This window comes from Astatotilapia calliptera, chromosome 22, assembly GCF_964374335.1.
Source record: "Astatotilapia calliptera chromosome 22, fAstCal68.1, whole genome shotgun sequence".
NCBI lineage: Eukaryota > Metazoa > Chordata > Actinopteri > Cichliformes > Cichlidae > Astatotilapia > Astatotilapia calliptera.
Genome location: NC_137442.1, coordinates 11694409 through 11715863, shown reverse-complemented (window position 1 = coordinate 11715863; position 21455 = coordinate 11694409). Strand labels below are relative to the sequence as shown.

The following is a 21455-nucleotide window of genomic DNA, read 5'->3' as shown; positions in this document are numbered from 1 at the left end:
AAACCTGCAGGACTCCGGCCCTTGAGGCCTGGAGTTGGACACCCCTGTCCTAAACATAAGTTGGTTTGTGAATTCGCTTCCGTTACATGGTTGTTGAATTATTTGTTGATTTCATCTTGACCACAGTCTTAGTTTCACTCAATGAAAGTGACATTTTGTGAGTTTTGATTTTTTCTTAGGTTTTCTGCCAGTATATTTTCAGCCCGGTAGCTCACTCGGCTTAAACCGACGCCCTGCTGGGTCTAAGCCAGGGGTAGGCAACTCCAGGCCTCGAGTGCCGGTGTCCTGGAGGTTTTAGATCACACCCTGGGTTAACACACCTGAATCAAATGATTAGTTCATTACCAGGCCTCTGGAGAACTTCAAGAAATGCTGAGGAGTCATTTAGCCCTTTAAATCAGCTGTGATGTATCATGGACACATCTAAAACCTCCAGGACACCGGCACTCGAGGCCTGGCGTTGCCTACCCCTGGTCTAAGCAATGGGCAGTTTGTATTTTGAATATGTTTTTTGACATCAGCTACTAACCTTACATTTCCTAATGTATTTTATTCAATTCTTCACTTAATGCGGTTGATTATGAATTGTTCAGCTGACAGTTATAATCACCACTTGAGCAGCTGTACATCTAAAGTCTGAATTAGAGAGAGCAGCACCTACACAGCTCTTCTGTTTCCACAGACTTAACAGCTTTTCAGGTGAAAAACAAGCTTCTTATTCTGCGCAGCTCAGGAAACAGGCAGTTGCATTTAGTGCTGATTTTTCTCCACAATCCAGGACGAATTCTCACAATCAGATGTTGATTACCTACACCACTCAGCTTCACAAAGGAACTGATGCTAATTAGTAAATGTGAGCATGTTAATACAGTAAAGTAAGATGTTGAACAAGGTAAACGTGATGCCTGCTAGATATTGGCACTGTTTTTCTTAGCAATAAGATTAAAACCACCAAAATGTTTAAGTACAGCAAGGATCATTTTTAACCAAAAGGTGGGGGCTCCGTAGTTTATGACAGACTGGGATTAAATGGTTCATTGTTGGAGACAATCTTCAGCTGCAGAGAAATGCACATTTTTTATTTTGCCGATCATTTATAGCAGCAGGATGGTGGATGAACGATTGACTCGAATTAACCCTCTAGGGTTTCACCACACACAAACAACCAGAAAAGCACTCAGCTGTACTTTTGTTTGTCAGAGGCCAAGTTTGAAGAAACAAAACACTTTATTTCATTGAAAAATGAATAAAATATTGGAAATTCACTTTCTACCATTTAAATTATTGATAATGTTATTTTGAGTTTACCGAAGCATGGCGTGCTTAAAAAAATTATATCCGCAACCTGCTTGTGTCTTACGGTGCAGATTTTTGGAGGAACCAGTTAAATACAAACTAAGCCCCTCGAGGGTTAAAGTGGGTTGTTTATCTTAATTAAGGAACAAGCTGCACATTGCCACCATGTGACTCATTTTGTAGGAACAATTGAGCCCTGTAGAACGGAGGAATAAGTGACGTAATCCTGCGCCTTTTACCGTGACGTTTTTCTAAACCACTCCCAAATCTGGCAGTGATTTTTGACACCAGCCCAAGTATCAGCAGTGTCCCCACTAAAAGCCTTTCCCAGTCAAAAGTTGTGTGTGTGCGTATTTTAACATTTTATTTGCCTTCAGAATAACTGACTAATACTAATTTTGAAAATATTTGTCGAGCCAGACTTTGTGGTTAGAACCTGCTTGTTTTCTAATGGGAGCGGCAAAGTGGCAGCGTCATTAGGAGCGAGATCACATCTGGAATTTATTTTTCTTCAGTAGCGTTTGTTAAGTAATTTATGTTACAAGGATTTACAGTGTTATAGTAAATGGTATGAATCAGCGTTTGTGTTGTTGTGGGTAGTAGCTGCAAACAAATCTGTAATTATTTGTGTGTGTATATAATTGCTTTGTTGGTTTTACACTGTTTAAGCAGGCCTTTTTTTTTTTTTTCAGTAACCAAACTGCTCTCACATTTGTAGTTTTTATTGCTTTTGTATCTAAAACATGCTTTTTCCCATCTCTTTTCTATGTTTTTCCTACAGAAGCTGAAGCAGAAGAACCAGCACCTGAAACAGATCATGGACCAACTCCGCAACCTCATCTGGGAGATCAACTCCATGCTGGCTGTCAGGAGCTGAGCCACACACACAAACACACGTGTACAAGGTGCAATCAGAAAGTTTAGAGACGGTATCTATAAAATCTTTAAAAGTAAAGTAGTCTTTACGACAGGCTGCATCTCATCCACAGCTTCCAAATAACAGCTGTTGCTTAATATGAAGCTCATTTTGTGAGCAAGGATGATCTAAGCAAACAGCTTGTAGGGACTTACTTGTTCAGCAACAACACGAGGCATAGGGTGGGTAGTGGGTGTGTCAGTGTGGCCAAAGAACCTGTGCAATGTCACCACGAACCACCGAGCTGCCGTCGTGCCAAAGTTTGTGTTGGTTGAATCTTCTCCCTCAGGACGTTGCTGCAGACCTCATTGACAGTTTGACACTGTGGATGAATTCACAGTGCACACACTGAATGTTGAAGAAAACAATGCAAAGCATGCTCTTTGTTCTGCACTTCATGCTTTGGCACTTTAGGTTCTTCTCCTGCAAAAACAACCTGTTTAGTTGTTAAGGCAAAGCAAAACAGCCAACTAAAATCGATGATCTGCGAGACAGATTTTGGCTCATTCTGGAGTCTGTTGATAGATCTGCTTGCAGACTCTGAGACACTGTGCCTGTTTCACAGCATAAATGTGCACCTGCACGTGGATACAAAAATATCAATGACCCCTGACTCACAAAAGTTAATTTAATCACCCGTTCACATTCACATAATCAATGTCTCAGTCGATTCTTTCTCAACAGGCACAAGCTCAGATTTTTTTTGATTGCACCTTGTATGTAGGACATCCACAGGTACACATGGACTACAGATAATGGATTGGTGATGGGTTCTTAAACTGGATCTATGACAGGTTACCACAGACTGGCTGAAGCAGTGCTTCACAGAAGGAATTGGTACTCTAGCAATATCAAAAGGCTTCTAAAAGAAGACATTAAAGAACAGAGGATACACGAGAGGAGACAAATGAGGCCAAGACATCCCATGGAGGAGCCAGGGGATGGAGGGCACCGGTGTCATCAGCATGGCAGAAAATATTCTGTCTACCTCGACATTCAACATTACAATCAGCATTTTTTTCCTTCTCAGTTAATCTGAAGAGTTAATGTTTTATCTGTCTGTAGCTGCTAGCTCAATAGAGGGTTTATGCCTGTAGAGAAATTGATATATTCTATTTAATCCTTATATTCTGTTACATGCCTATGTTACAAATGTATATTGTACTTGAGAACTTCAATAAGAAAAAACACTGTGGCAAAATCACGAGACTTATTGTGAATATGTTGATCTTTTTAAAGTGGATGTTAGCTTGTATTTTAATCCAACCGATTATCTGGTTCCAATTTTCATTTTCTTGTAAGTAATGGGGACAACACATGTTCAAGAACATTAGTATGCCAAGTGTACAAACAAGATTTTAGTAAAACAGCTTATTTACATCCGTAATCCTATAACAACTGAACTAAATCTTCCTGTGATTTTATTTTTTGAATCACTCTTTTTTTTTTGGTTTATTTAATCTGTATTTTCATTAAGCATTTCCCACAGTGTTGCTGTTTTAACACTGAGGGAAGCACAACTGAAGGGTACTAATGGACCCTCCTTATACTCTCTGATGGTAAATTCATTTGTGTTCTTCTGCTAGACCTCAGTTCAGCATTTGATACCAGTTTGTGGATGTAAATGAGGAATCTTTCTCACACAGCGAGTCATGGAGTTCCTCAGGGTTCTGTGCCGGGACCTTTAATTTTTATATTGTACACACTTCTCTTAAGTGGTAGTATTACAAAACACAACATCCATTTTCATGGCTAATCAGATGAATCCCAGCTTTATTTATCCATGCAGTCACTCAAATCAGTTGGTTAAACTAAAGGCATTTCTTAAAGGCCTGGGTGAGCTCTAATTTCGTGCATTGTTGAAGTCAGCCCCAGCTGCCATGGAGTAAGAAGCAGGATACACTGCCTGTAGGGCTGTCACAGAGAGACAGACAGCCATTCACACCTGTAGGTAATTTAGAACCACCAGTTAACCTAATCCTACAAACTGCATGTCTTTGAACTGGGTGAGGAAGCCAGAGCACAGACAACTTGACGTAGGAAGGCCCCGGCCAGATGGTGGATTTGAACCCAGTACCTTCTTACTGTGAGGCAACAGCGCTAACCACCTTTACAGTTCAGACAAGAGTGAGGTCATTATATTTGGCCCTAAAACCTTAGAAATATGGTGTATGTAATAAGATGCTTGCTATGGATAGCATTACCTTTGCCTCCAGTAATCAGGAGATGTCATTCAATACATATATAACAAGTATGTAAGACTGCTTTCTTTCATCTGCACTGTTTTGCCCAGTTTCACTGGCTCCCTGTTAAATCCAGGATTGAATTTAGAATCCTTCTTATCATATACAAAGTCTTAAATAATCAAACCCTGTTGAATCTCAAAGATCTCTTAGTATGATGAGATCTTCCAGGAGACCACTCTCAGCTCTTAGGTCACCAGTTCATCAAAGGTTTAACACAGAAAAAGGAATTATTCACACCTACAGCTGATTAAGATTCACCAGTTAACCTAACATACATGTGAGGAAACTAAAGGGAATCACGCAGAAACAGGAAGAACATCTAAGCACATAGAAATGACCCGGTCGACCAGTGGAATCAAACTTGGGACCTTCTTGCTGTGAGGCGGCAGTGCTAACCGCTCCATCCTTTGCCTGTCATTAGGAGGAATGCAGATCCAAAGGCACTTAGGCATTTGCTTCACTTATCAGACCCGGAGGCTACATCACTTCTTTTTATATGCAGTCTGGTCCAATCACTGGACCGCAGCGTGCTTTTACTGTGCGTGAGTGTGTCTTTATTGAAGACAGAATTTCTCCTCTTCATAAAAGTCCAGTTGATATTTCAAATCATCTGGTGTATTATTACAGGTGAGGCCAATTATAGCTCATCTACCCACTGTTGGAAAAATGTCACTCAATATAACTACATCTTAGGTAAAGGTCAGCTGTCAGTAACTCTAAACCAGAGGTCTCAAACAAAAGGCCCAGGGACCAGAATCAGCCCGTATAAGAGTCCAATCCGGCCCTCTGCACGTGCGCACATCTTTGGAAAATGCGAACAAGGGCATACATTTTAGTGTTTTAACTCAATTACAGTATTTCTTACAGTGCTGATAGATTTTTTTCCCATTCTGGTAATAGAGCAGCATTTTTGTGAAGTTGAAATTGCACTTCTTTTTCTTTTCTTACAATATCTCAGTGTAATTTGATTTCGTTAAACTTCTTTACGCTGACTGAAAGGGGAGTTTCACTGTTCCGGCCCACTTAAGATCACAGTGAGCTGTATGTAAAACAAGTTTAACATCACCACTCTTAAAAAAATCATGCAGCTCGTTTTTCGTTAATTCACTCCAAAGAGTTTGGAAATAACAAAAATATCCGCAAAGCTGCACCAGGAAAATAACAAAAACACCGGTTGTGATTGGAATCGAATCAAAGCTGCATTCACCCTGCTGAATCTCCCACAAAGTCCATAAAATAATTCCTCATTTTAATAAGCTTTAAGTCATTAATGACATGTGCTTCAAACGCACGTTTCAGCCTGAACACCATCTGCTTGTGACTCCAAACATGTTTGCACATGTCTCAATCTCTCATAAATATTAGAGAAGATAAGAGCCATTTCATATAATGTGGGTTTTTCTTCTTAGAAGCTTAAAGCACGTCACTCTTAAAAACCTTCGGCCAATTAGAAGTGATTTCTTACTGTGAGATGCTTGATAAATAAAGGCCCTGCTCTGATAAGAGGAGCGCCAGATCAACTCGTCAGAGCTTTTTGGTCTCTGTTGGTGTCCTGTGATTCCAGCCTCAGTTTAAAAAAGCCTCATTTATAGATCAGAAAAGAAAGAAGCAGTGAGAAGAACTCACAAAGGGCCTTATTCAACCAAACATGAAACATGAGCTTAAATCTGAGTACATGTTCGTGGCAACAAATCCACACACACACACACACGCACAAATACGGCACTGCTGTCAGGTCACAGATATGCATGAGAATATCAGTGTCTGATATGGGTGCTTTTAATAATTCAGAACAAAGCTGGGGTCGTATCTTAGATGTGTTATGAGGCTATTGTCCTCAGGGAGACGCAGAGGGACAGATGCAGCTTTGGAGCAGTGAGAAGGCTTTCAGCATTGTGGGGGGAAATCAATGCTCTGAGTAGTGACTAATAAACCCCTCCTCAGTGGTCTAATACTGGGGTGGTTATTATATCGCAGAGGGCAACGCAGCATTGAGGGACTATTATTACTGTACAAATGGAGTGTGTTCACATTCAGCTGAGGCAGAGGTCAGGGGCTGAGTACTTGTCCGTGCACACTCTGTCACAGATGATGAAATTAATAAAAAAAAATGTGCAGGGTTGCACTCGGCTGTTGACAACGTGTGCACAAAAGCAAGCACAAACAAATCATCAGTGTTGTTGCAGCGTCTGTTCGGGAAAAAGTAATCCTCAGATACTGGGACATGTAATATCCTTTATTACGTCCTTCCTGTCTGGAAGATGAAAAGTAAACCTTTTTGTCTTCCAGAGGAATTAAAGCATCAAGGTGCTGCTAATCAAAATGACTTGACTAACTGTGAGCACCTCTGTAAAAGAAGTTTTGGAAGTTTGCGGGTCTAAAGCATTCAGGTGTGTGTTAACACAACACCACAGGATTCCCAGTGGAGGTTGCAGCAAATTCACCCCAAGGTCAGACCATACAATGCTGAGAGACAACAAAAGCCACAGGCCTCAGTGAACATGTTAGATGCTAAGGTCATGACAGTACAATTCAAAAAAGTATGGCTAGTTTGGAAGGGTTCTCTCTAAAATGATGTCATTTGGAAAGACAAGACTTAAATGGAGCCGTTTGGCCCCAAAGCACAGCATTGTCAGTAGTTAAAGCCAAAGAACATATCAGCACAAACACCTCATATAAGCTGTGAAGCACTGAGGTGGAGAGCTGATGATCTGGGCACCTTTACAGCCACTGAGTCGACCATGAACTCCTCTGTATCCCACAGCGATCCACAGTCGAAGTTGAGGCAATCTTTCCTGACAGTTTTGTCCAAATTGTGTAATGTAACAGGACAATGGGCCCAAACACAGCATGGAATCTACAACAGAACAGTCTTGATATGTGCTCAATCATCCAGGTAAGGAAATCCCCCCCAAAAATGAACAGAATCAACTTTTTGGGTACAAAAGAACAGCTCAAAAAGAAAATCAAGGAGTTGCAATGGTCCAAAGTCCAGATGTCAACCCGAATGAAATGCTGTGGTTGGCACTTTAGAGAGCTGCGCATAAACAAAAGTAAACCTCAGTGAACTAAACTGCATACGGTCCTGTGAGAACTGCACACGACTCTATTTGGGTTTTCAACTGCAGATGGATGACATATTAAAGAAAAACCCAACGTTTCCTTCTTTCCACTTCCACTCAAAAAGGTCAAGGATCACTGAAAATGTCATATCATTTTCAGTGGATTTGATACTGATCCACAGCCATTTCATTTCTTCCGTCATGCCTTTGGGGACCCATCCCACATTTCAAAATGTTTTAAGACTGAACTTTGCTTAGCTTAATGAGCAGAAGTTGGGATACATTCCTCTGGAAGAAATTTGTGAGGAATTTCTTGTGTTAGCCCACATCTGTGGCTCCAACTTTAGACTCGGCTATTTTGTGGTACGTTTTGGATCACGCCGTATTGGCATTGTTTCTCCCAAGTCCCGGGAATTTAACTGGTGCAATGAACATTAATTCAAAAGATAATCCCATATTTTTTGTGTAGGCCATAAATTATAAGTTACATTTTTTCTTTATGTACTATTCTCTGGCTGATTGAAGTGTTTCGTCATAGGGTAAAGGTGACCACTCAGAACAGCTTTGTATTGATTCAGAGTGACTCTTCCAGTATAAAATACAGGATTATGCTTAGTTAAGCCTTATTGTTACATTTGGATACCATGGATAAAGACTGATGCTTTTTTAACCCCAACTTTGCTTGAAGGAGCCTGTAGGGAGGAGTCAGCACCTCGTGTAACTGGAAAAGTAGAACCTCGGTATAACAAAGCTATCAGATCTTCTTCATAGGAGGCTTTTCGAAATAATTTGTCACCATTTTGTGCACTCGCTTGAAGTCTAGGATGAGCTGCCTGGCCTCTGTTGGGTTTTGGTTTGTGCTTCAGGCTCTGGTGGAGGCCTTCTTCTATGTTTCTAGTTGGTGCCCACTGCATTTTGGTCTTTGCTGTAGGTTGTGGCCACTCTGGAATTCTGGGTTCATGTGGGTTCATCACCACTGTGTGTTTTGGTGTTGAGTCTGGTGATTTGGGTGGCCTTGGTGGGAGTGGAACCACCATACTGCCAGTTTCTAGTTCCTTATCTGTCCTTGCTTGAGTTTCTGGTATGTGGATCTCATTGTGTTGCATTTTGCCCTCTGTGATAGTAGATAGTTCAACCATCATGGTTGTTGGAGGCGTTGGCATTGGTTGACATTTCAGTTTGCTGCCTCTTTCACCTACCGGATTGTGACAACTGTCAACACTTTCCTACTTATATCCAGTTTTTCCTAATAGCCTCACACATTTTTTCTCTTTTAGTACATGTCATTTGCTTAGTCTGTCATGTACTGTATGCTTTTCCCTGTTGCACTTCCAGGTGAAGATTTGAAAACAGAACTGGTCCATGTGAGGCAAATCATCACGTTCTTTAAAGAAAAATTAAAAATGAAACAAAAATAAAGGCACAGAGATGCGGTTACCATCAAATATGAGTTTATTTTTTTATAAATCATTCTTACAAAATTGGAATTTATTCTATTTAATCTGTGACCTCTATAAAAGTCTTCTCTTAATTACAAGGTAGGAGGGAGGAGAAGGCATCAGGACAGCTGGGCTTGACCAAGTCCTTACAGATCAACAGACACTACTGCTGATTGCTCGCATAATACAGTCAATCACTGATAAATAATCAGAAACAGGAAGTGGTCATGCGTTGTCGCCTTAGCAACAGTGTCCGAACACAACAATGAAAATGGGGCGTCAAAACAAGAGAATGGAAACTGTGACTCATCCAGTGTATGAAGGCAGGGATATGAGTCCTCCGCACATGGTGCTATTGCTGCCCGTCTACTGGAAATAACAAGTCTGGGACAGACAGTGCTCAGCATGTCAGGAACTCGCATGTTGATAAAAAGGCACAAATCAAATCGAGAGCAGACCAGTTTCCAGCGCACACGCCAACCGCCTGGCACGTTTTGGGTAAACCTTCTTCCATCTGTGTTGAAGCTCAAGATGATAACTTGCATAATGTTTCCCTGATCAAATGACGGAGGCATTTTAAGGGGATACGAAGTTTAGTTGCCGTTTCTTTTCCGAGGGCCCCGACTCACATCCATCACACTCTGACTGAGCTCTGGAATTGAAAGACTGTAGATACACTTCCGTTTCTGTTTTGCGAGCTACGACTTGAGCCCCAAGCTGCGACAAAGACAATTTAAACCACTGTGTCACAGCCTCAGACGCATTACTGTAATGCATGAGGGGAAGATGTTGCGGCAGAATGTGAAAATGTTTCCATCTGGTGCAGGAGAGAGAGGGCTGGGGGGCCCCAGCTGCTTATTATTTTCCACGTGTCAGTTGGCGTAGTCTTTATTGGGACTTTACAATTTCACTCCCGCAGAGAGCCAAGATGGAGCGGCCCAATCCAATTCTGGATCACTGGTGTATGCAATCTTTTCCAGGAGTTAAAACTCCACTACGGCGACTCTGGAAATGTTATCTCACTTGGGGAGCTCTGTATTAGAAAGAGTGTGATAGATGCTTCCCCTGGAAAACCGATGCAGAGTGCGACATAATACGAGCTGCATATCGGCATCTGTGTGGATTAATGTGCACAGCGTGTAGAAAATAAACTGAATAAATACCACTTACTCCCCTCAGCGACGCAGGATCGGTCTCAATGTTCTCGCCGCGTCATCTCAAATCGTACACAGTCTTGTTTTTTTTCCTTTTCAAAAAATAAATATGTCTATGTACAGTGCTGAGACCAGGGATTTGAAATAGGTGGTGGTTTTTTTTTTTTAGTGTGTGTGGATTATCTGCAAAGCTGGGGAATGTGGTTGTCTTGAGACGATCAACAACAGTAACTCTGACAATCAGACATAAAAGGCTTGATATGGATTGAAACAATATGATTCTTTTGAAGATGAAATAGAGGCCAGATGCAGACCGTGCGAAGAGCATGAGTTTCCCAGAATCGCAACGTATCGATGTTGTTACACTGACGACGAATCTCCCGGGAAACGACTCCAAGTTTCAAAGTTTCAGAGTACAAGCACAAACAGCGATATTCAAAACAGTGACATGATTGGGGCAAAAAAAACGAACAAAAAAACAAAACAACACAAGTTAGTCCTGCTGGGTTTGATATGACTCGCGGAAACAGAGCAGCTCTGCTATAGTAGCATTTGGATATGGCACTTCAAAGCACGTCTGTCCCCTTTGTTGAAACAGCGAAGGCTTTACGATACATTTTACATCGACTCTTTGTCAAGCGAAAATAAAAACAAAGTGTGAAGAAAGAAAAAAAAAAATGAATCTAAAGCAGCCACTGAATGTGTGACACTGATGTTGACGATGTCAGTGACAGCTAACTGATTAACACGCTGAGCAGCTTTGGCTGAGACATTATGCTGAATGCCTGTCTGACAGAAAAGGCCACTAAAAGCATGCTGCTTTCATTCAAGTGTCTGCAAACTAAATGTGTGACTGGACCGCCTGTGCTCCCGCCTGCACGCTGCATGCAGACCTAATGACAGCATATAGCAGCTCAGCTATGAGCCAGCCACCTTTATTTTTTCTTCCCCTGACAGCCTGTCTTTAAAAATGATCAATTAAAGGTCAAGATATCTAGTTATTTAAGCATTTTGATCTGGTTGTCCGATACCAATAAGATCATTTAAGGTGCAAAAAAGTGTCAGCCGTAGAAAAGACACCGAGCGTGGCCACCGTCTCTCTCACACACACACTGATGCAGGTAGTGTGTGCCAAGGGGGGAAAAGCTGTCATCCCAAGGATCGCATTAGACAGCAGGTAGTGTTTGCCGGTCACTGTTTTCGCAAACGCTATGCTCCATAATGTTCGGTGTTTCATCAACAGCGTGTCCCCTGGGAATAAAACAGCACTTCAAACGAAATACCTAATTGAAGCCTAAACGTATCTCTGCCTGACAAATGGAGGAGAAAACCTTTTGTCAATTTAATGGCTCCGAGGTCCTTGGATATGTCACAGCGGGGGGGGGGGGGGGGGGAAATAAAAATAATCAGGGCGCCAGGAGAGACACATAAAAGTGACGATTACAATATTTCAACACAAGAGCATCTCAAACGGATGTAGGCAACGTGATGTGCAATAAACAACTTTAAAGGCAGACCCTGATGTCAGAATGGCACTGATGCGCTCAGCGTTAAAAATCTGTCCTCTGAAATGATGCTGGTCACCAAAGACCTGCTATGGCCCCCCCCTCCACAGTAAGGTTGGTGCTCAGAGACCATGCAGGAAGAGGGGTGGGAGGGAGAGAGAAGAGGGGGAGGAGAAAAAAAAAAAGTTTGGGTTAGAATGCAACGTTCTGCTCCATTTCATCCAGAAATGTTCATTTCGCTCATTCCAACGGAGGGAAAATGTACTCCGCTCGGGCTTATGGTTGGATGAGCCAACTTTTCAAGGGTCTGCACACACAACACACACACGGACAAGAGGGAGAGCAGAGAGTCTGAAGGGAGGGAGGGGATAAAAGATGATGAAAGTAAGTGGGGAAAAAAGATGAGAAAAGTACAACTGCTGTGGCGAGTACGAGAGGAAAATGGGACATGAAATGAGATGTTTTCCTAACTTATCTTTGTGATAACACGGGAGCAGATAGACCATTATAAAAGCCAGATCAACTCATAAAGGAACGAGCCAAGGGCAGGAGACGCGGGGTGTTTGTCAACTGCTGAGAATATTAGGAAGTAATGGCTGCTAAAAAAAAAAAGAAAAAAGGACAGGTTGGACAATCTTTGTTTTTTAACTTGAGGCAACAAAATATTCATGGGTTTACAAAGCAGGAGTTTGGTAATGAGTCCAGTATTATGTCCTGATCCAGAGTAGGGAAGGTTGCTTGGGATGACAGGTTGGGTTGCCAGGTTTGAGATCACAAACACCTTCCTGTCTTCTACCATCGCCCCCGCACGAGTGCCGAAAGAGCAGGAAAGACGATGTCGTCCTCGTCCGTGTCATACAAAAAATATTCTATCCAAGAGTTCTTGTCGTCAGTAGTGCGTGCTGCGTGTTTGCACATGTGTGAAACACAGTACTGTTTGGTAAGCCCGTCAGTTTGTGTACTCTCTTTGCTTTTTTCACACCCAAACGGCCTACGCTCGTTTCCCGTTTATCCCTTTCCTCATCGAGTCTTTCCAGCAGCGGCGCTCTGGTCATTGGCAATGTGCTGAGTGGAAGACAGACCTGTGTCTCTCCCTGTCCATCCCCCTGTACTCTGATGACTCCTAATCTCCACAGAGTCTCTTTCCCCCTGCGTAGGGTCTCCCCCGAGGGGGCGGCGGTCTTGTCAGAGCCTCTCGATGTCCCTGTATTTCTTGCGGAGGATAGAGACCTGGTCCTTAAACAGGACGGGGTCCAGTCTCATCTGGGAATGGACCAGTGGCATGGCGCCAAACCAGCTGGCGAACTTGTTCATGCAGGTCTGCCGCTGGGCGAAGTGGTCTGGGTCAGCCCAGCGAGAAGCCCTTGAAGACTGGAGGGAATGGAGAAGAGGAGGAAAAACAAAAAGAAGAAAAGTTAGAGTTTTCAATAACAGATGCAGATCCTGGGGGAACATGAAAAAACTAATTACAAGTCGACTGTGTTTTGGAACAAAATCCAGTTTTGCAGATCTTTATAAAATATCAGTGGTAACGTCTTAAAAGAGCCTCAGATGCTTTTCCTTAGTTTCTGTCATATGTATCCTGTTACAGCAGTGAATAATTATATTAAACATGGCCACATTTTCAAATAATGAGCTCAGAATACGTTCGGGTAATCCCTGTGAGCCAAAAGCATAGACGTCAAACTCCTCTAAATCCTATAAATGTGGAATATTTTAACTGTAAATCATTCCAAGCAAAGACGAAAAGTATGGAAATGACCGCAGTAGGACCCCTTTAAAACAATATTTTGCAAGTGTGCAAGAGTTTATGAGACCAAATCTATGATGTATGAGTGAGGCAGAGAAAGAAGGAACTACTTTACTTTTTCATTTTGCCACAGTTCATGTCATATGCATGAGCATGACCGAGGAGGGCTGCATTTCTCTTATGTCTGCATTATTCCATTATAGCAAGCATGGCGAATAAAGCCGGGATTATAATCTCATGTGGACATGCACATGTTATATTTATACTATGCAGCGCGGTAGGTGAAGTGTCTTGCCGAAGGACACAACGACTAAGACAGACAGAGCTGGGGATCAAACCGGCAACCTTCCGGTTACAAGATGAGCTTCCCACCCAAATTTTTTGATTGACCGCTAAAAGAGTAAAAAGCTAACTGGGGTAGCCGTGGCTCAGGAAGTAGCGTGGTTGGCCACCAGTCGGAAGGTTGGCGGGTCAGATCCTCATTTGCTGGGGTTTGAATATGTGAAGGTTAAAAGTGTGTTGAGTGCTCCAAAAGAGTAGAAAGGCACCAAGTATCTGTCCATAACTGACTAAATACTCCAATACTGAAACTCTTATGTTATGCTAGTTTCAATCCACTTTTCAGTCAGCGTATTCGGACCACGATCATTAACAAGCAGGGATTTTAGACGTGTACTAAACAAAAAGAAGCTCTTTGACTCAATCATGGTCAAACTTTCATCGTAGTAACAAGAGAAAGCCATCACTGAACGATGGCTGATGTCAACTTCTCTCAATAAATCGTCAGCTCCGCCATATTTGACAGGCCGGAGCCCGATGAGAAAGCGTGACGCAAGGCTTCGGGACCGACACGACTCCTTTCCCTGCTTTTGTGTGTGTGCCGTTATGACTTGCCCTGTTTTTTTTTTCTTTGTTTTTTTCCGTGGCCCATACCAGAGGATTTTTAAAGAGAATAATTCATGCTGTTCATAAAGCAGCACGGCTTCGCTCCAGCTGAAAGGCCATGACACACTCATGAAGGGAAGAAAACAACACTGGCTTCAGCATGAATCACGGCTCATGAAAAGAAGGACAAATTCAAAGAGGTCCGTATAATAAGGCTGCTCTGTATCCAGCATTGTAAATTGTTACGGGCTCAGTCACATCCAGTAATGAGATGCAAACCAGTTTTCTCGACCGGCCGTTATCCTCTTCTTTTTAAAAGAACCCCAACGCTAATAAGCTCTCCAAGTGCAACAAAGAGATGGATCTAAGCATTATAAGTATTCATACTTCCACATGCGGTGTGGTGTAGTGGTCACAGCTGCTGCCCTCTTACCTGTCCCATCATGGTCTCCTTGTACTGTTTCTTCTGTGTGACCTTGATGGGCGGCAGCTTGGTGACAGCAGAGACCAGGAAGTTCATCAGGATGTCCTCACAGTTGGCTAACTGGTCCACCATGCTCTTCAGGCTGGTGGGCAAGTAGTTGGTGTACAGGAAGTGATAATACCTGAGAGGACAGGAAGAAGAGTATTTAGAGGCTCCCAGATTGAAACCAGTGGCACTTAAATCCTTAATAGTCTTAATTCTACTGAAGCTCTTATTTTGAAAGTAATGCTTTAAAAACTTCTAAATAAACAGTGTTAGAGCTTCAAAGGTTTAAAGCCGGTTGTGCTGACAGCTTAAATTAAATATAAAAAGTGAATATTTCACATTAAAGGCCACACCATCGCTGTTAAAGCTCTTGGATGGATTGAACGAGTGACTTATTGAAAGTGATTAAGCGTTCGGCTGCGGTGATTGGCTGACTTAAGCTTAATGGACTGCTCCCATCACAGCTGAGTGAAGCCATATTGAAGCTGACAGGACTGTAGTCGAACTAAACGCGGGAACTATCGAGGGCTGCGCGGCAGACAAATTGACATTTTTTGGGGATAAAACATACTCCGTGTCAAAACACTGGTTTCCCGAGGCTGTGCCACACTGAACATCACATCTACTTTCATAATCTACAGATCACCGCATCAAAGCGCCGCATCAAAAGAAAGACAACCGAACACTGGAGAGCAGAGCGGAGCAACAGCGAGCCTCGTGTAACGGAAGGAGAACGGAGCAGGAGTGAGGAGAATCAAAGGACATGGAGGTAAACAGCTGCTTGAGAAGGGAGGCTTTAGTTTAACAGCCTGAAGTGCACCTGTGATAGATGGCAGCCCCAGTCAGGACCATCGAATAGTCGTTGGTCCATTTGGAGGTGTAGCCCCAGCGCTCCTTGTTGCTGTCCCAGAAGTGGCTGCGGGCGGGGTAACCGACGATTCGCTCTGGAAAACTCTGCCAGACAGTGAAGGCAAAGTCCACCTAGACAGAGATTAAAACATTTAAAAAATCAGAACATTAATCATTTCTAATAACAAACTCTAATTTAGTACCCTCTGGACACCTTTGTGGCAAAAATGTACACATTTTTTTCTTATTTTTAATCAACTTCAGCTGATCAAAATGAAAAGTTACTGTTCAGCACTTTTCACATACAATAACCCTTACTATGTAACTGTGCAAAAAAAAGCACGACAGCCTGGTACTGTAAAAAGCTGCTTTTGCTTTGGTATTTTTGGGGGAGAGAAGGATAAATAAGGGGGAATTTTCACAGCTCAGCAGATGTTTTCCAGCTACTCGGGATGCACCGATCCAATGTCTGGATCAGATTGTAATCCAGTTCCAAGGGTCAATCTCTTCAGTCTTGTTCTTTGTTGTTCTACATCTTCTAGATCATTAGTGGAGTAAAGCAAATCCAGCATGGACGCCAAGGAGGTCGACGTCAAGGTCACACCAAATCAGTAAAAACTTTATGGATCTTGACCTCAATTGTTAGCGCCCAAGGTCAAAGTTGACCCTAAATCTTTTAACTTATGTTGGTCCAGTTTCTTGTTATTTACCAATAAATAGCAAATCAGTCAATTTGTATTCTTGGATATCAGCAAAACAATATTTCAATGGCGTCAGAACGGTCCTCTAAAAAAAGGTTGGATAAGTGCATCAAAATTATTCACACCATTAACGTCATTATAAACCCCTGTTGGAATGAGCTGTGTTAAATATTTTCTTACAAAAGACAAATAAAGTGAAGTTGTTGTTTTCATTAATCAAAGGTGTAAAAAATTTATCTATTTACGGTGTGTTGTGTGAGGGAAAAAAAGATAAAGAGGAAATGAAAGAGACTACAATGAAACCCAACAAAGGAACAACACGTTCAAAACGCACTCGAGTGAAAATACAACTGAGGCAAAGCCTCATGAAACACAAAGCAGTCTTTCCTAAGCAGCTGCTTGTAGCAAACGACTGCAGCGACGATCAAAGCGCTCAATCAAATAATTAGACAAAAACATCAGAAAGGTCTCAGCGGCTCCTCAAACAGCCTGCTCTGCATTACACCGCACATCACTATACTACGCTGTGAGGCTGCTTATGTTGTTGAATATTAAAAAAGAAGAGAAAAAATTTAAAATCCACCATAAAACAGTATCTATCTGCTCTTCCTGCCAAAATTTGTACATATGAAAAAGCCCTGAAGGAAAATAATGACTTTCTTCTGCTCCTGCCTGCAGTTCAAAATAAAAGAGATGGAAGCTGAATGATGTTACAATCACAAGGAAAATATTTCACAGACTTTCATAATTCTGCCTACTTTCCGACTGAACCGGGAGTCATATTCAAAGGAGTGAGTATCATTGTTAAAGACAGCTCTCGTCGTCGCCATCTTCACTTAAGGGTGGAGAGAGTCGGATAAAAATGAGAAAACAAAGACGCCGGGGCCAGAAACTGCACTTTGAATCATTTGTTTAAAAGAAGGAGTGGGTGGATGGGGAGATTTTACCCTTCATTTTTTCCCCCCCTTTTCTCAAGTTTCCTGGCATGGACATTCCCTGAGCTCAGAACCTTTGAGAAGTGTTTGCTCTCGTGATCCAACCGTCTTCCTGGGAGTAACGCAGGTCGATTCAGTTGTCGGGGATGGATTTTCCCTTCTGTCTTGCCATCTTGATCTGCCACATAAACTCATTTCTTTCTGCTATGTTCTGGCTTCCCATGATGCCGCGCCAAAACGTATCCCCAGGAAAAGAAAAAAAGAAAAACAGGAACAGCCCCGCCAGCATGTGGAACAAAAATGCCCATAACAGTGCTGCCGTCGAATAGGGGATAGGAGAGGTAGAGCCAAAAACAGGAGGTGGGCGATAGGAAGAAAAGGAGAGGGAAGGAAAAAGAGGCAGAAAAGCGCACGAGAAGAGAGAAAAGCAAGCAAGGCCTCGGGAATGAAAGTTAGACTTTAAAAGATTAAAGAACCAGGCCACAAATTTTGGGGGGCCAACTTGAAAGCAGCAGGGACAAACAGAAAGAAGCTAAAAGCTAAAAAAAGGAAATGCAATAAGGGAGTGTCGAACTTTACAACTCAAGTGGAGGAGACGGCGATACAAAGGAGAGTTGCTGTGTTTATTAGAGGATACCTCAGTGGTGGACAAAACTGTGTCTTCATCCAGGCTGAGGACAGCGTCGGTCACAATGATCTCGTAGGGCAAAAAGCGGCTGCTCATCACCTGCAGGGGGAGACACAGAGCACAGAGGGTTAAAAATCATTGGAGTGACATAAGCTGGGATCCCATCTTCAAACTACACTAATAGCAAATCTAGATCCGAGCACAGCGGGAAATAATAAAGTAAACCTCTCTGACATTCATGCTCTTATTAAACAGCACTCGTGCAGACAAGAGTTTTAATCAAACTTGACTGAACAAGACGTTTTCAATTTTGAGATAATGCATTTCAGGGAATTGTTGCACTTTAAAGACAAAATCACGTGAGCTGGTTTCTGCTGCTTTTTTGGCGCTGATGGTACGAGAAAACTTAAACACGGCATAACCGAGCTGTCTTTTTTTCCCTTGCCAGGCAAACTGCAGCTTTAGGGTCACCTCCCAGGATCAAAACTTTCATTTACAAACGGAGAACCGCCTGCACAGTCTGTAAACCTGCTGTAACTGGTTTTCTTTGGCACTTTGGGGAAGCAATTTTCATAAACAATGAGATAATATCCCCCTTTTTACATCGGTATGACAACCCCCCTTTTATGTTGGTGTGTTACAGCGTTTAGCTGGAATTGTGTTTCCGTCTGCCTGATCAAAGCGAGTTCACTGTTCACTCTCCTTTTAGCTGTTTGTTAGATTTATATCAACTCCTGGCAGAAATGTGTCTCTCTTTAGCTCCTACATGCTCCGTTATTCACCGACTAACAGACAGACAATTTGCATTTTTGTCCGTTTTATCTCGCTGAAAATGGCTGCAGTGAGAGTGTCGAGACTGAATTAAAATTGTTAAATCAAGGCAAGAGTCTCCCCCCCCCCGAAAATTGAGCTGAAAGATGCTAAGGAGTGCTCAGTGGAGCTGAGAACAAAACATAAACGGAGAGCTTAAAACAAGAGACACATTTTAGAATAACAACTCCGTTTGCTCCTGAAGTCTACCACGTTCATTTTTAACAATTCCTCATAATTTCATGAGATTCAGAGTAGACAACAAACAGCTGCTTATTTACACACAGAGCGTACAGGTGGAGGTGTATTCCTGCCCACCCGATCAATACACGTTCACTATTCATTCTCTGTTTAGTTGATTGTTAGATTACTCCCGGCAGATGCTGCTTTGTTGTTTCACCAGCTAGCTGCTTACTGACAGATAAAGCTGGCAGCTATTTGCTTGGTTTGTGCTACCAACCTCAGTAACAAGCATCAGACTAAAGTTGATGATTAGAGGTTTTACTGTAGCAGAAAATGGCTTCAAAGTGAGACTGCACATGTTGACACTAAAGTAAAACAGTAAAATTGAGGCTAGTAACTCCCAAATCTGCTGAAAGTTGCTAAAAAGCTGAAAGTAGAGCTCATGAAAATTACATGCAAGTAGTTATTATTCTAAAAATAGCACTTATAGCTGCTGTATAGCTCAGTCACAATACAGTAAAAACAGGATGGCAACCTCCTTGGGACTAGAAAAAACACCTAAATAAATAAATTGGTGCTTGCCTGATGATTGCTTTAAACTTTCTTGCTTTTGCAACTGTGTTTGCAACATCCTCTAGCTGACCACGTTTGATTGCAAGGCCACTGCACAGGTCACCTGGTGGGAAACTTGTCTGATGGCAAATAACTGCCAACACGTTGCACTCAAACAGAATCAGTCTGTGCTGATGTTAAAGCAACGATGTATCTCTTTGCAATAGGGGACTGAACTGGTTGCCAACTGGTTGGATTCTGGTTATATTCTTACATGCAATTAAGGCTGCTGAGGGCTTATGTCATTATGGAGTTAACTTGATATCCTGCAGCATCTACGTCACTATTTGTGGAGGAATTTCTGAAGTGCTGTTGCAAATCTCGTGGGTTCTGGCTGGAGTCTGAGAGGAAGCAATAAATGTGAATTTCTTGCATGTAGATGGAAAAAGATTTGCAATTGCTGCCGATTTATCCCAGATATATCACAGTTAAGTTAATCACCTAACTACCACAAAAAGATTGCACTTAATTGCCAACTTTACGTCCGTCTTACTGCCATGTGATCATCATCAAGTCAGCAAGTGATCACATCTTTGAAGTCAACTACTTCCAGGGCAACAACATCCCAAGTTTATCACAAACAGTCGCAATCATTTTGCTCGTGGTGCAACCTCCAGTCATTGTTTCCCCTCGTGTACCTGGAGCACTGCAGACGAGCCCACCCACTCTGAATCGCTACCCACGGCTCACTAGACCCCAGTGCTAAATGCAGAGTTTCACCTTGAGATAAATCTTGGAATAAAAATTCCTTTTTGCTCTCAATATCTGCCACATGCATTTTTAATGATCCCTCACAAATTCATGAGATTCAGAGGAGACAACAAGCCATGACATCAACAAATAGCCGTGCACAGCGAATGAGAGAAAAGCCAATATCCTACGCTTTACTGCAGGCTGCACCCTGTCGTTTGCTACAGAGATAGAGTGCTGATACTAGTTTCCATTACTGCTGCAGGGTCAACTCGCTCTTTTAAATCAATAAAAACACACAAATGTAGTCAGACACCTAGTGTGAGTCATGTGTCTTACATGTGGCCCAAATTTACTTTATCTGTGTTGAAAACACAATATGTATATTTAACAGTGGATGAAACCCAACTGTATAATGCATGACGGTCCTTGAATATTTACTGGAGGCAGAGAGAGTGTTCGTGGATGGGGGTTTGGTGGGTGGATGGAAAGATCAACATCTTGAGGATATTTAGACTTGTTTGGTCTTTGGCTGTGATGAAAGGCATTCAGATGAGAAAACAGCGGTTTCTCGGTGACAAAGAGCGTGCGTGTCGTAATCTGGATGTGCGCTCGAACTCGAACCGCCTCCCACGCAATTAGAAAACTGCAGAGAAACGCACAGCTTCAATGCGCGCGGACATATCGAGATACACGTCCCATATATGTAAACACTCTCACGCACCGTTGTTTAGTTATTCAGCACGGCTCTGAAGGTCAGGCCTCTCTGAGGATTCTTGTTCTTTTAAAGCACCGCCTGCACAGAAAAGCCATTACATTTACATTTAAGAGTGGTCAAAGCTGACCTCGTTTCCCTGTAAACACCTGCCATTGTCTGCCTGCCGAGCGTCACTGCTGACCTCACTCTCAACAGGTCTTTATCACTTCTGCAGGCGAAAAAGTGAAGACCTGATATATGCTCTTTATTTGAATTTGTTTTAAATATATATGCTAAGACATGCAGGTGTGCTGTAATGAAAAGATTACAAGTCTGTGGTTGAACTCTTGATGTCTTGACTTAAACTTTATGAGTTAATTTTTATGAGTGTAGAGAAAAATAATGTTAATGACCCCATTTTCAGGCTAAGGGGAATCTAAATTGTTAACAAACTGCTCTAAAACCGCAGACACAGGCAGATGTAGCATCTGGTTATGACAAGTGGAATACCTTAAACCTGCTTATTATATGCAGACAGGAAAGCAGAGTGTGTGGGAAGGACATGCAGGAAATGCTCGGAGCCTGTTGCATATGGGCCGCCTGCTAAACCAGGTGAGCTAGAGCAACG

At 42.3% G+C, this 21455-nt stretch overlaps 2 protein-coding genes across 3 annotated transcripts in view; one reads left to right on the top strand and one right to left on the bottom strand.

Moving 5' to 3' along the window:
• Positions 1 to 3413, top strand: part of med30 (mediator complex subunit 30) — a 46028-nt gene extending 42615 nt beyond the window's left edge. For both annotated transcript variants that reach the window (XM_080296402.1, XM_080296403.1), the window contains exons 5-6: positions 2078 to 2161; positions 3007 to 3413. In XM_080296402.1, coding sequence (XP_080152528.1) covers positions 2078 to 2161; positions 3007 to 3078 — 156 coding nt within the window. In that variant the 3' untranslated portion in view covers positions 3079 to 3413. The remainder of the gene's footprint in view (positions 1 to 2077; positions 2162 to 3006) is intronic.
• Positions 3414 to 12239: 8826 nt separating this feature from the next.
• Positions 12240 to 21455, bottom strand: part of ext1b (exostosin glycosyltransferase 1b) — a 126549-nt gene continuing 117333 nt past the window's right edge. The window contains exons 9-12 of the mRNA XM_080296401.1: positions 17845 to 17934; positions 15543 to 15703; positions 14687 to 14858; positions 12240 to 12989 (exon numbers count right to left, since the gene is read on the bottom strand). Coding sequence (XP_080152527.1) covers positions 12804 to 12989; positions 14687 to 14858; positions 15543 to 15703; positions 17845 to 17934 — 609 coding nt within the window. The 3' untranslated portion in view covers positions 12240 to 12803. The remainder of the gene's footprint in view (positions 12990 to 14686; positions 14859 to 15542; positions 15704 to 17844; positions 17935 to 21455) is intronic.